Source organism: Gambusia affinis, linkage group LG12, assembly GCF_019740435.1.
Source record: "Gambusia affinis linkage group LG12, SWU_Gaff_1.0, whole genome shotgun sequence".
NCBI lineage: Eukaryota > Metazoa > Chordata > Actinopteri > Cyprinodontiformes > Poeciliidae > Gambusia > Gambusia affinis.
In genome coordinates, this window is record NC_057879.1 from 22,217,922 (window position 1) to 22,229,328 (window position 11,407).

Sequence of the window (11,407 nt, forward strand, 5' to 3'; positions counted from 1 at the left end):
TCCGTAACTGTAAACTTCGTTAACAATTTGGATTTAATAAAATATTAAATTAAAAACCAAATAAATTAATGTTCATATAAGATATTTTAAGCAAACCGTATAGAGCTAATGAAACATTTTATCCTCAAAGGAAGCCACTTCCACCTCCACGGAAGTTAGCAACTTTCAAAATAAAAGATCTAATAGATTGCACTCATTTAGAAACTAATCGTGTCCAAACTAATATTATAATTAAAATATATTGCTACAAAAGGTGTTTATATTTATAAAGAAAGGTGGTAGTTGTGTGTAGGTACCAAAAATAGGTATAACTTTAAAGGACAAAAATTAAAACAAAAAAGAACAAAAAATACACAATAAATCTAACCAAATCTGGCAACTTCAAGATGCAAATATTTGTATGGCACAGCAAGATGACATAAAAGCATGAATGGGTTAAGAATATTTTTTATTGTTTGACAGTCTTTTTTCCGCCATTTTTCTTCTTCTTTTTGGGTTTGCTCTCATCCTCTACAATTACTTTTTCTGTTATCTCTCGAACTCTCTTCTTCTTTGCAAGTTCCTGAGCAAGTTCTGAGGACAGTAATAGAGAGAAAAAAATGCCATCATGTTTAAGTGTTAACAACAAGTAGTCCATAAAGTGAGATGAAAGCTGGACTCCACCTTCAGATGTTGCTGCTTTAGACGGACCATCAGATATCGGCTGCACTGGCCTCCACACGGCGAGGCATGTCAGTCTAGCTGTTGTGTTCACTTCCCCCAGTAGAACAGGAGGCTCCAGCTCCTGATCACCACCAGAAATAGTCGTATAAAATATACTTACCAAACCGTTTACATTAGCATTCATGTCTTTAATACTCTGTCAGACCCACTTTTATCAATAAAACACAGATAACATAAAATTTCGCAAAGTTGAAACACATGGAGAGACTTCCTGCACCGTTTTCTGTAGCTCACACCAGTTTTTCTATAAGACTTAGGTCTAATGGAAGATGGGTTGGACCTATATTCGGTGAACTGTAACTGTTTTTTTTTCTATTAAGAGATCTGAAGTTGACTAATTTTTAGTTTTATGGTAAAGTCTACCATAAATGTCTTGGTATTTCAAACTAAATCAATGTTTACGATGGTTTTTACATTAACGACATTCCCAAGGCTGTTGGACAATGTAGAGATTTTAAGTTGGGAAGCCATTTTTTTGTAATCTTTTCTCGATTTATGAAAATTAAAACATCAACCTTACTTGAATGGCATGTTTTTCTCACTTTTCTGTTTTGAAGAACTAAAAGAAATGAGTTAGTAATAAAATACATTAATAAATATAGTTAGTAGGTCACTATATTTGTACCAAGTGAAACAAGTCGTCTTAAGAGTAATAACGACAAGTTTTAGAAAATCAGATTAATTTAACCAAATAAATGTACCAAAAATAATGGTTGCAATTTCCAAAAAATAGCATGAAATAATGTTACTGCCATAAAAGATCCAACTTATTTTTAGTTTTTTTCACCCATCCCATCCACAAGTAACAGTGAATTCAGTAACAACTGCCCAATATTGTTATTGACCACAGATTTTGATTTATGGTGTCAAAATAACACAGACGTACCTCTTTCAGATGGATTTTCCACATTTTGATGTAGCCATCATTTGAAGCCGTTAAAAGCACGCAATAATCATCCACAATCAAACTGTCGACTGCTTTTACTCTGAAACCACAAAAAAATGCAACAATAACTGAGAGCACCTGTTCTTCAATAACTGAGCAAACTCACAATAACAATAAACCTGCTAATAAATCAGATCACAGTGTATGATTTAATGCACTGCTGATCAATTATTTCAGTAGATTCTGAAGAAATTTACCTCGTTTCATGAGCCTTGAACTCACAAACCCATTTAGCTTTTTCCACATCACAGAACCTCACAGTTTCATCATCTCCTGCGACGGCCAGGACGGAGTTCTGAAAGACAAACAAGGTTCAGAACCAGAGCTGGGCAAATAAATCAATAATAACATATATCACGATCGACATGTGATCAATATCAATAGCAAATATTCAATCATTTCAGTGAACCGCACAGCATTGTGGGGGATGTAGGCAGAGGAAAAACTTTAGCTGGTCAACCTCTCACAACACAACTAAGCAAAGTTGGTGGAATCAACTAACTCACTCACTTTTTGGTTACCTAGCAACTCACTCACTTTTTGGTTACCTAGCAACGACCTGCTGAGTAACTAACAGCAGTAGATTCCACCACTGTGCTTCATAACTGCTTAAAAATAAAAAACAACATGGAGTGAAAACTATGGGTAAAACAGAAAAGGTTGTGTGACTTGTCTATATTATTTCAGATATCTAAACAAATAACTAATCAATAAGTATTGATAAACTGATATGAAACCCTTATTTTGTGATACTTTTTTCAGCCATATTGTCCAGCCATAAAAAATAGTTTAATTGAACACTGTTTTTACTGTTTTTCCTGTATTATTTTTACTTCAGGCGAGGGTTTCAATCCCCTGTCAGGTCAGAAGAAGGAGAATATTTTTTTTCTTTTTGAGATTTTTAATTTTTTAATTTTTCAAAATGTTAGGATATTGCTAAGCAATATCCTAACAAACCAGATAGAAAACATGTGAAAAATCAGCCACGGTCCAAAGAAGAACTAAAAAGAAAAGAAAACAAAAAAACATAGCTACTCCTTAGCATTTGATTCGTTTCATTCATTCATAACACAGAGTCTTGACGTGAAAACTCACGTTTAAGAATTTCACAGATGAGATCCTCTTCGGGTTTGCAATCGTTCCCGTTACAGACGCCGTCTCCAGCTTGTAGATATCAATTTTGTCGTTCACCACCACCACATATCTGTCACCATCTGGAGACCATCTGACAATGTGTGCATCTGAGAAAAAATATAAAATCAAAAAGCTTAATATCATTCCTGCATTGCAAGAGAAATCCAAAGCTGTTTTTATTTTCATCTACATGAAACTTATACTCACTCTGTTTGATGTTTTTGATAAAAGCCGACCTGCCATTGATGAGATTCCAGGTTCTTTAAAGATAAAAAGGACACACTAGGTTTTTCTTTTTCTTTAAATGAAGAGACTAAGTGAAGTTTTAGTACACATTTTCAAAATACTCTTCCACTCTCAAATTTCCAGAGTTCTCAGTTCACCTTTTTGTTACTGTTTAACTACAAATGTTCACAATAATTTTTTCTGCAGAGGTTAGGCTTTACATTTAAATGGATATAAATAAAATTACATAGGTGAGTGGATAGAAAAAAGGATGTTGGATTTAGACTTGTCACAGTAACAAATTTAGCTGGATGATAAATTGTTCAAGAAGTTATTGTGATAAACAATAACATTGTTGTTCTGAGATCATTTAGAACAACAATAGAGTTGTTCTAACAATAGAATTATAGAATACGAATATCTTACTAATGTAACAACACATTCTCAAAGATCAATCAACTTTAAGTTCTAATGAACATTTAACACTGAAACTGGAAGACAATTTATATATCCAAAATAAATAAACAAAGCAACAAATAAAATGAATTATGAAGTCTCTGTAAACAAAATTGGCCTTTCAAAAAAAAAACCCAAAGAAACCAAAAAACCAAAAGAAATTATAAATCATGCAGACGGAAATTATTGCGTTTCTTCTAACTTATCATACGATTAATTGATGTATTTCTTACAGATTGATTGACAGAAGTAACTAAATCAAGAAAAAGGGGGATGGATGAATAAACAAATGGCAGAGTATTTAAAACAAAAGGACACAGAAAAAAGTTTGGAAAATATTCCCTTCTCAAAAATACTCTACTATTCTGAACCAAAAAAAATTGTCAAAATTTTCCAGCCTGTGTCAGGACGCTGACAGTAAAAACTCAGGTGACCTGCGAGTTTTACCTCAGAGTTTTGTCCGTCCCGACCGACAGCGCCAGTTTACCCGACGGATGGACAGAGAGCGAAGTGACATGACCTCTGAGGAAAATGAGACGAATCAGGATCTTCATTCACAACAGACAACTGCAGGCAAACTGTGGGAGGGTCACACTCACTTATGAGCTTTGATGGTCGTCATGCACTCCCACTTCTTTGTGCTCCACACACACAGGAGCCCGTCTTCCCCTCCACTCAGCAAGTGGGACGTACCATAGAACTCCAGGCAAGTGATGGTACCTTTGGAGCAAAGGGGGTCATAACAAAGAAATCGATCATCAACTACAATTTCATGCAAAATAAATCTAAAGTCAATGCATTTTCTGGCTTCAGAAAATCTAAAATAAGCTGCTCATACCTTCATGGTGCAGCAGAGCCCCATGTTCTGTTCTCTTCTTCATGTCGTATAACTGTATAGTTTCATCTTTGCTTCCCGTAACTACAAACCTCTCGCTGGCCGCCACAGCTGATACTGAAGCTGTGTGAGCGTGATGTGTAAAGTCAGGTTTGGCTGTCCACTCCTGCATTCAAACAAACAAACAAATAAGGAAAACATCACTTTGTGAAATGTTGAAAAATTGAATTCTCCAACAAGAGGTACAAATTACAAGAGGTTAGTAAAGGCACAATTAAAAAAAAACATGATAGACCAAAAAAATTTTTTTTTTAAACACATCACAAGTTAAAACTATTTCACAAAGACTGGAAAGCATACACCCATGTTATTCTTCTCCAGTGCTTATTCACAACAATATTTATCTATATCTGATTTGATCCCACAGCATGACACTGCTATTACCATGTCTAACAGTTGGTGTAGTCTCTCTAGATTTTAAAGCCTAGCTTTGACTTCTCTAAACATAAACGTACTGAATATTATGCCCACGTTTGAAACAAATAAGGATAAATGTAACAAAAGCATAACTTTTTAAGGAAATTATAATACTAAAAAGAGTGCACATTTAAAAGCAGAATAGTAACATTTTCCTGCAGTCACAAAATCACAAGTTTACTCACCTTTTCCCCCGTTTTTACTCGGTATCCGAAAGTAATTTGCTCATAGCTGCCAGCGATGAGCTCCAGCACCGCTGCCATACTGCTGCTGTGTGTTACCTACAAGAGGAATGAGCTAGCAAGCTAATCCGGCTTCTATAACGTTCTCGACTCAAATATGTGCCACCAGATTCAAGTGACAACTCGTTAAATTTCACAGTGACACCTACATTAAGTACAGAAGGAACAACAACTCAACAAGAATCGAGTTTAACCCACTAAAAACTGGCATGCGTGACTATTTTTTAAGCTACACACGCCTATGACTACAAAACAACGTGTGGCGAAAACGCGCATGCGCTGTGCTGGTGATTCCTTCCGCTTGGTGGGAGTTTTCAAAATAAAAGTTTGTAAATGAATGCGAAAAAACGTACTTAAAATTTTATTGAAACTGCGAAATAACGGCTGACGGTTAATAATGACTGTGGATTATTCTAGCAAGCCTAAATTGATTTATTGAAAAGAAAAGATCGACTTTTCATGAATTTGAAGTGTAAACTATGTGAAATGTTTTTTAGTTTTATTGTAATTTCTAAAATAATTTAATGCTGGAAAGTCCGGGATAAATGAAGTACTATCGACCTTTACCAAGCTCCGCCCACAACCTACCAACGTGACCGCAAGTCTCACACACAAAGACTGCGGCGCGTTGTTTCTATGTAAACATGACTCGATTAGTAAACATGACTCGATTATTTCTACCGGGCTTTCACAATATATCAGTTTATATATATTTGTTCATACAATAGCATTTCTTTTTACTATTTTAAATTTAAACTTTAAATTTAATGTAATGGCATTAGGCTTAATGCCATTACATAGGTTCAAAAAGTAGTCTTGTTAGCGTACTAAAAAAGATTTGCAAACGTGGAAAAACCCACTTCTCTCTAATAAAATAAAGAGATTTTATTCTAACTTCAGTCAGAAACAGACACACCGATCTGATGACGTAGAGCATTGGAGTGGTATTGTGATTGGCTAATGTTTTTGGAAACGTCAAGATTGACGCCTCAAATAACCGTTCCCTGTAGTTTAGTGAGAGGATGTTAGAAGAAGTCAGCGGGGACTTTTTTCATTAAAAGAAACCATGGCCAGTGGGTAAGCATTGACTTCAAACTTGCATTTTTGTTTTTCGCTTTGTTTTCCCTTTAGTTTCGGCTAAATGTTAGTTTTCTCCAACATTTTGAGATGCTTCCGGGTATAAAAGCATATACATTAAAAAGTGTTTTCTATACGCATATTTTCCTCTCAAGGCCAACTGTATCTTTGTTTTCGCGACTAAAAGCTGCTCTAAGTACAAAGTGTAGTTTTAAAGCGGTTAATATGTGGAGATTTTATGCAGGAATGATGATTGTTGTGGAGGTGGCTGCTGCAGGGTCTGCTACTGATTAGTGGGTGAAATTATACAACACAGCAAACAGGACATGGCTGATTTTTATAGTTTCTGAAAGAACAGAGGAGTGTCTGTGCCCCTTCCTGTCATTTGGTTCTTACTCACCATGTGCAGATCCTGTGTGGTTTTAATACAGTTATTAGTTTTCATCTACTGTTACTAAGAGAAAAAAAGCTGCCGAAAGACGGCAGAAGGTTTTCCCATGTGACACACCTGTTTGTTTTCCATTCTGTCATTATATTTTTCCAAGAAAAAAGCAGCACGAAGTTCTTGGAAATAGACATTATTTTCTGCGAAAAGCATTTAACAGAAAATTAGATGAAAGCTTATTACACCCATGTGTCTGCAAAGTCTGAAACAGAGTATTGAAAAAAAAATAGAAATTATCTAACACCAAATCTCTGTATCTATGAAAACAAAGCGAAAACAGACTTCCTCTTTATCACCAACGGCTCCAAGGTTACAACACATCTATCTTTATTATTATAAAAACTACAGCGGCTGATATGGTCATGCAACTTTTCTTTTTTTCTCCTACTATTTTCCTGTTTACTGAGGAACTCAACATTATTATCACTAAAGGTGAGCCCCGCCTGCACACCTGTGGTGATATACAACTTGAAAGCTGAAACTACATTGCCTTGCAACCGTCTTCATAACCCTTGAAGGTTTCTTAGGTTACAGCCACAAAAATCTGTGTATTTTATTGGGGATTTTATGTGACAGACCAACACATAGTACTTCATAATGTCTGTCCTCCTGAGTCAACACTGTGTGGAACTCCATGTGATAAAAGCGATCTTTAATCTTAATGCATATCTTATTTGACAATTGAAAAAAAATGGTGTTATGAGGGCCAACTCATATGCTGTGTTTGTTTATATAGTTTCTCTCTCCAACACATGGAGAAGCTGGATCTTCTCTCTCATTTTTAACAGAAATTAACTCTTGACATGTGTTTGTCTTATTGATCTTGCCTGCTCCAACAACTCGTGATTCATCAGTTGTCTTTGCTTCCCCACCCCAACAGTCGACAGGCTAACCGGGAGCTGACTGAGGTGCTGAATAAACTCTGGCAACTGGACACAAACCGTCTGAAGCCGGGAACTGACTACAAAATCTCCCTTCAGGTCAGTCCTGCATGTTGCAATAGATGCAAACCTACCTGGAAGAGAACTTAGATTAACTTCTAACATCAACATGTGAAAAGCTCAGTCCTTTCTGCTTGACTTAACATTATTAAATAAGTATTTTTTTTGGATTAACTAAATAATTGAATAGCGAAAGGTGCTTAATATGAGATTTATTATTAACAGAATTTGAACCAGGTGAAGCTAAACCTGCAATTTGGAGAGTTCTTAATAGAACTTATTTATAGAGAAAGAATGTTTTTCTTTTATCTTAAATGCAAAATGCATATTTCTTGTACAGTTTTGGCTTGATTACTGATCTGAATATGTTCTTTTAGCAAATGGCCTTTTCTGAGTTTGTATAATCCAGTCAACGATTAATTGATTACTAAATTAATTGACGATTATTTCAACATCGATTAATCACGATTAATCGTTTCAACTCTAATTGTGTGTAATGACAAGCCCTGTTTGCTTATCTGTATTCTGATTCTTTCTGTCTTCAGGGCAAAGCAGGTTATGTGGCTCAGGGCAGTAACTACGCCAGAGATCAGGCCCACGCTCCTCTCTTTGCCTACGTCGATGAGGGAAAACTGAAAAACATTGAGACGTTTGCTCGTAAGTAACAGTTTGACATCATTTTGGTTTTCTAGAACTTTGCTTTTTACCACATCTGATGTTTATGCTTGTAACTTCAGATTTTATCAACTTGCTGGACAACTATGAGATGTCTACAGGCGTGTCAGAGACGGTCACTTCAGAGGAGCTTCAAGAGAATCGGCTCTTTATTGACGCCATCATGGAGACTGAGCTCATGAAGGTACAAAAGCTTTAGAGCTGACTTGTTGTTTGGTACAAGCTCCCATTACCAAAACATAAATATTGTTCTGTCTTTTGTCAAACACTGTTCAGATGGATGTTATGCTATAATGGCCAGCTAATAATCAGACCAAAAAACAGATTCTTAATGTAAGACTGTACTGTTAGATTTTGATTTAAAAAATATTCAAAACAGTTGGAATTTTTTCACTTTTTATCACATGGCAAAGTGTGAAGTATTGTCCTCACTTAGATGCAGCAACAAACAAATTGATAGGAATGTCCAGAGCAAATTAGCAAGTCAGATTTTGTGCAGTTAAGTGCAAAATCTACTTAATTGCAGAGTTTCTTCCAAAAAGTGAAAATTTTATGGTAGTCTTCACACATTTTTGAAATAATAATTCCTCTGAATTTTGTTTCTCCAACTCGCAGTATGCTCACAACTATCTGGTAAAGAAAGGCAAATCGCCTGCGGACCGTGGAGAGTTCAAGAGACAGCTGTATGACATCTGGTTTCGCCTCTACCACAGAGACAGGAGTGGAGGGTGAGTGTTGCTCTGACAGCAAGGGATTATTTTTAATATTAAAAAATAATTTCATTTATTGCTTTGTTCATCTGAAAGCTTACAAAACAGCAAAGTAAATTGGCGCTTTAGAATTTATCCAGAAAAAGAAATTTAGGGGAAGCTAAGTGCGGTAAAAGTTTTCAAAAGTTAGCAAAGCCGCTAAACAAAAAATCATCTCTGCTATTAGCACATTAGCATTAGCTATACACCACTGTATATAGGCTCTTTAGTTTACTGATTTGGAAGCTGACAGATATATTGTACGTGGTACTTCTGTTACTCGACAGCGCAAACTTGTTACGGGGAAATAACTTTTGAAATATTTTAAAAATATAATTTAATTAATGAAGAAACAAATGCACTCTTTATTGTGTCAGAGAGGATTCTTGTGGCTTCGAACACGTGTTTGTTGGAGAGACCAAATATGGCCATGAGATCATGGGTCTGCACAACTGGGTGCAGTTCTACCTGCAGGAGAAGCACGGCCATGTGGACTACAAAGGCTACAAAGCAAGAGACAACAAAGACACTGTAAGAACATCATGCAGGTTTCCTATTCAGTTAGGAAAAGAATGGAATGTGATTTAATCTATCAATCTGGATAAATATGGAAACAAGTGTGTGGGTCACCATGTTTGTATCTCCAGACATCATTCCCTGTATCATTGTTGGATAGACTGGTGGCATTTTTGACAGTAAATTCATAGTAAACCTTTGTATTCATGCTTGAAAAGAAATTGTTCCAAAAATGACCAAAATTTGGTTGCAGAAAATGGGCTCAACTTGATCAGCATAAAACATCTAGTCAGGTTTTAAAGGGAACAATCAGGCAAAATTCACATTTTGGACATTTTTATACTTCCATTTGGGTTTTCTATTGCTTCGAACAGCCCAAGACCTTTAAAAAGACACCCAGCTGTTTTTGGGCAATAAGTTAATATTTTTTGGTGTTTAGAAAATGAGCTGTTTCAAAAACTTCCCCATAAAGTCACATGTGTTGTTTCTTAGCAACCCCAGGCGAGCCCAGCCCTGTTACCTAGCAACCCAAGCTGAGCTCCAGCATGGTTGATCAGCTGGTTTTACCACGATATGTGCTGTACAATGGCTGCTGGAAAGGACAAGTGTTTTGTTGTTGACTTACCATTCAGAAACCACTTGCTGAATTCTTGTTGTGCAGGAGACTCGAGTTCTGCTTTTCAGAGATGTATGGCTGTGTAATTGTGCATCTGTTTGCAGCTATTTTCAAATTGAGAGTGTAAAGGTTGAGTTTGGGAGAGTGGCCAGCAGCAGCTTATTTGGATTTAAAGTGACAGGAGCCCCTAAAACACTTAGTAGGCAGAACTGATCAGACAAAAATCTCATTATCTAAGAACAAATTTTTGCAATTGACCATTATTTTGTATATCCCTAACCTGTTTAAGAAAGTGTATTGGTCACCTTTGAGCTCCATTAAACCATATTCTGTTTTTTTTTTTTTTTTTTTTTTTTCAGCCTGATGAGGATGACCATGTCCTGAACTTGCAGTTCAGCTGGAAAGGTTTGGTAAAGCCGATCGGCGGCTCCTTCATCGGCGTCAGCCCAGAGTTTGAGGTCGCTCTGTTCACCATCATCTTCCTCATGTCGACTGAGAAGATGACGTCAGTGGTAGTGAAGGTGGACGAGTACGTGCTGGAGCTGGTGGTCTACCGGCACGGCCGCTCCATCGGCACGTCCTACCCCAAACTGCTCAGCAGCAACAACAGGGATTAGTAATGTGATGGCCATGTTGAAAGAAATTCTGCTTTATTACACTCTAACCGTAAAACAAACATGGAGCAGGTTGTTTTATGTTCACTTAAACCCAGGCCTTAAATATCTATTAACCAGATGTTGACTGAAAATGAAGGATTAAATATAGTAATCACATTTGTGTCACATGTTGCCACCTGTTACAGGATATGGATTTGCTATTTCTCTTATTTGTACTCAACTTTTAAGAATCTTTAAGCCAGAACAGTTTGAAAAATATTAATGTTTGCAAAGAGATTATGACTTTCATCTGCAGTTTCCTAGCGGTTAATTTCCTCTACGGTATTTTAGAAAATAATGTAATCTGCTTGTTTCCTAGTAAAAGCTGACTGCATTTTTATTGAATAAACCTTTTTTTTTGTTTTGGTACCTCTGACTCTAAAGCATTTTTTTGTTTGGCTTTATTGAAATTTTTTTTTTTTTTTTTTTTTTTTTTTCTGAAATACCCACCTAAAGGATTTTGAAGAACATGGTAGACGTGGTCTCTTCAGTTTTATATTTTTGAAAAATTGGCTCTACTCTTAAACAATGTCATCTTAATGGAACAAAAAAAGGGTGTAACAAGGTTATTATAAACTATATGGAAATGCCACACATTCTGATACCTTGCACCTTAGACACTGTGCACCTTTTTTGTATTTTTTTCTCTGTTTTCCAACTTTGTTGTGCTTGAATACAACATTTAGTGGCTTTA

At 36.1% G+C, this 11,407-nt stretch overlaps 2 protein-coding genes across 2 annotated transcripts; one reads left to right on the forward strand and one right to left on the reverse strand.

Moving 5' to 3' along the window:
* Positions 1 to 431: 431 nt before the first annotated feature.
* pak1ip1 (PAK1 interacting protein 1) lies at positions 432 to 5,331 on the reverse strand. Its single transcript, XM_044133739.1, has 10 exons — positions 4,982 to 5,331; positions 4,323 to 4,485; positions 4,084 to 4,204; positions 3,932 to 4,006; positions 3,011 to 3,063; positions 2,765 to 2,910; positions 1,867 to 1,964; positions 1,610 to 1,709; positions 664 to 784; positions 432 to 573 (listed from the first exon to the last, which is right to left on the reverse strand). The coding sequence occupies exons 1-10, from the start codon at positions 5,057 to 5,059 to the stop codon at positions 449 to 451; spliced, it is 1,080 nt and encodes a 359-aa protein (XP_043989674.1). The 5' UTR covers positions 5,060 to 5,331; the 3' UTR covers positions 432 to 448.
* A 605-nt stretch (positions 5,332 to 5,936) lies between these two features.
* LOC122840751 (poly(U)-specific endoribonuclease-C-like) lies at positions 5,937 to 11,082 on the forward strand. The gene is made up of 7 exons (XM_044133355.1): positions 5,937 to 6,115; positions 7,441 to 7,540; positions 8,047 to 8,158; positions 8,239 to 8,360; positions 8,792 to 8,904; positions 9,303 to 9,456; positions 10,417 to 11,082. Exons 1-7 carry the CDS (start codon positions 6,105 to 6,107, stop codon positions 10,672 to 10,674), a joined length of 870 nt encoding a protein of 289 aa, XP_043989290.1. The 5' UTR covers positions 5,937 to 6,104; the 3' UTR covers positions 10,675 to 11,082.
* Positions 11,083 to 11,407: the final 325 nt, after the last annotated feature.